Source organism: Epinephelus moara, chromosome 10, assembly GCF_006386435.1.
Source record: "Epinephelus moara isolate mb chromosome 10, YSFRI_EMoa_1.0, whole genome shotgun sequence".
Classification (NCBI taxonomy): Eukaryota; Metazoa; Chordata; class Actinopteri; order Perciformes; family Serranidae; genus Epinephelus; species Epinephelus moara.
The window spans coordinates 26,781,302-26,784,693 of record NC_065515.1 but is presented as its reverse complement, the minus strand read 5'-3'; the positions used below and the strand labels follow the sequence as shown (position 1 = coordinate 26,784,693).

At 45.7% G+C, this 3,392-nt stretch overlaps 1 protein-coding gene across 1 annotated transcript; it reads right to left on the bottom strand.

Moving 5' to 3' along the window:
* Positions 1-352: 352 nt before the first annotated feature.
* ccn1 (cellular communication network factor 1) lies at positions 353-3,157 on the bottom strand. Its single transcript, XM_050055432.1, has 5 exons — positions 2,896-3,157; positions 2,485-2,704; positions 1,816-2,160; positions 1,497-1,699; positions 353-1,376 (listed from the first exon to the last, which is right to left on the bottom strand). Exons 1-5 carry the CDS (start codon positions 2,941-2,943, stop codon positions 1,074-1,076), a joined length of 1,119 nt encoding a protein of 372 aa, XP_049911389.1. The 5' UTR covers positions 2,944-3,157; the 3' UTR covers positions 353-1,073.
* Between the last annotated feature and the right edge of the window lie 235 nt (positions 3,158-3,392).

Sequence of the window (3,392 nt, the reverse complement as noted above, 5' to 3'; positions counted from 1 at the left end):
CATTGCTACTCGTGGACTTAATCTTTTTTTTTTTTTTTTTTTCCCTCTCAGAATCAGTCAAGTGTATGGCTTAGCCAGATCAAATGAAAGCAAGCTAGCTCGTTGCAGAATGGCATTCCAAAGCACAAAAAGTCAGGAGAGAGAGCCTCCAAGGTTGTGTTATATAAGAACAGACTGACCCTGCTCAGTGTCTGTCTGAGAATCTGTTGGGTCTACTGAATGATATAACAGGAGGATTTTCCCTGGAAATAGTGGCTTTGAAATGCCCAGCCCCCTGCCCTGTGCATGAGAGCATTGGATTCTGTTTGTACCGTCCTGTGGTGGAGTTTGAACAGACTGAACCCAGGCAGTGTCATATTTCATAAATAAATCAGTTTTATTTGAAGCATATAAAATTAAATCATTTTACAATTTATTCCAGTATGACACATAATATCCAAATAAAGTAGCTACATTTTTTTTCGATAAATAATATTAATAACAATAATAAAAACATTCATTCATCCTTTGACATGTTTCGTTTTGTCTTTTTCATGAAGGGAGTTCAATAGCTGCCACAAAACATGAACAATAATGCCCACGTCAGGAAGGAATGAAACCGCACACTTGTTAAACAAGTCCAGAGGTTACATTTCGGTGTCTTGTTCTTAAGATACAGGATGGTATGCTAATTGAAGTTGCGTATGTGCATATCTACATATACACACACAAGTCTACAGTCTGGGTCATGTCCGATGTAAAGGATCAAAATATACACAGTGAATTGATATCAGCGACTAACATAAATGTACAAATATTAATTACATCTTGCTCCATAACGAAGCTACTCGTGATGCTCCATTAATATGAAGCGGTTCGTAGTTAAGAATGCTGATGTAGACACAGCAAACAGTGCACTTCATTAAGTCCTCATGATGTAAGCCCACAATTCCTTGGGAATCTAGTTACAACAAGAAGCCGGTAGTTGATTGGTAGTCTATTTACACCCCTGCGTTCGTCTGGACCGCCATTGGCTGCCAGTGCTGCTGCTTATGCCTTTCTCTTTGCTGAGGGGTTTGGACGTTCTTCACCAATCAGTCTCTGAACTTGTGGATGTCGTTGGAGAGGCGGTAGAAGGGGTAGGAGGCTTCGTTGGCATGTGGACAGTTGTAGGTGCACTTGCAGGACTCGATCATCATGATGTTCTTGTTGAAGGTCTCGCCATCCTCGCAGCGGAACTTGACGCGGATGGTTCTGGTGTCGTGGGGGCTGCAGCAGCGGCCGTCCACGCAGGCTCCGCAGTACTTGGGCCTGTACTTCTTCAAGCTGGAGCAGCCGGCATAGGTGAACTTCACCGGCTGGCTAGACTTCTTGGTTCTGCTGCACTTCTTTCCTTTCTGCAGAGGAAATAAACAAAAAAGGAGGTGGAGATTAGTCATGAACTCAGACCCAGAAGTGATTCATTTTCAGTATCATGCATGCTTCCATCTCATTCAGTCATGGTGGCTCAAGCTTACCTTCAGACTGGAGTAAGGTGACTGGGTGCATGGCCGCACTTCACAGATTCTTGTCTCTTTGACCAGCTTGCACTCGCTGTTGTTGTTGGTGACTCTGGTGGAGATGCCTGTTCCACAGCTCTTGGAGCATTGGGACCAGGGTGTGGTTTGGACGATGCACTTCTGGCTGTCAAACATGTGGACTTCAGGCTGTGGTCTGAAGGCTGAAAGAAGAAATTAAAAAAAAACAAACATTAGCATCTTGCACATATTTTTGATCTTCTATGTCTATATATGCAGAAAAAAAGATCATTTCCAGGATGAAAGACAACTTTCTTACCAGGTAGAGACTTGAGTCCTCCTTTTACAATGGCAATGAGCTCGTTCCTGTTGGTGAGGTCTCTTTCCGACTCATCTGTCAGCATGTCTTTGCCAAAGATCTTCTCCAGGATGTCTGTCTCCTTGCCATCATCACACACCCACTCTTCGCAGCACTGTCCTGGTACCTTGACCAGTCTGGGGTTGGCACAGCCCAGGTTGGGCAGGGAGAGCTCCTGTGGGCACAGTGGGACACATCCCACTGCCCCATCGATGCATGTGCACTGGTGTTTACAGTTAGGCTGGAAGCTCTCTCCGTTCTGGTAGATCCTGCTGTTGTACTCACAGGGTCTGCCCTCTGACTTTGCTGCGAGGGGAGAAAAAAAGAGGAGGAAAGGAATGTTATTCTTTCCTGCTCTGCTCCGAAACGTCTGCTGAAGACATCACATGGCTGCCAGGTAAGGATCAGTTAAACTGTGAAATTCTTCAGGCTGCCTGAGGAGTCTCTTTCCCTCCACAGTGGGCTGTCTGTACTTTGAGGTTTAGTCTAAGTTTCCTTCTATCTGCATTCCACAGTGCTGAAATCACTCAGGTCCCCATACTCCTGAAATGAACCCCCTTATTTAGAAAAAAACCCTTTAGACTAATTCAAATTCATGCACATCTGGAGCTGGATGATCTTTATACATACCTCGGCAGATGCCACGAGTAGTAGCAGCAGCAAAGCTGGCCCCAAAGTTACACTCCAGCCCTTTAGTGTGGTCACAAGGCTCGGTCAGGCTGCAGTCCTCGTTCAGCTGCCTGGCGCAAACTTTGCAGCAGCCGCCCAGGACGACGCTCACGCCGGGTGCGCACTTGGGCATCTCCAGCGGACACTCGGAGGGGCAGGGGGAGGAGGAGGAGGAGGAAACCTGTACAGCCAACAAGCAAATCTTCTATTAAAGAACTGAAACTTCTGAAGTCATGCCACACAGAATAACCCAAAACTATCGAAAATCTATCAGCATCTCACCCCGTTTAAAGAAATATCCCCTTAATTCCCTCTCCTAAGGGTAAATACAGAAAATGATGGCTCTCTTTCAGAGATAGAGAAATAACTCACCAAACTGAGGCTTCCAAGGAAGGTAACGACAACAGTAAGCATCAGCATCTTGGATAAATCTTTCTTCTGCGTGTTCAAGACGAATCCTGGTCCCAGTTTTATGAAAAGTAAGTTAGTCTTCGGAGGAGTCCTTAGGTATTCCCTCACTCAGTCGTCTTGTCTCTCTTGATTTGTTTGCTGGTAGTCTCTGGTGTTAGAGGCTCCTTTAGAGTAGATGAAGCTCTCGGTAAAGCGGTTGCAGTCTGCTGAGGTCCGGCCACCTCCGGACTTTTATACCGTAGTGGGAAGCTGACGTCGTTGGGCTGCCTGCTGAACTGTTCCCAAACTATGCCAGGAATGTTTCTCGGCGCATTTTCCATCCAAGACCTAAGCTCCACCCTGTCTAAACCTTTCTCTTTTTTTCTTTCTCAAATGGATTTTTCCCCCCTGGATCCCATCTGAACACACTTTTCCGTCTCACATTTTTCCCTTCTTGTTTATCCCCCCCTTTCATTTTC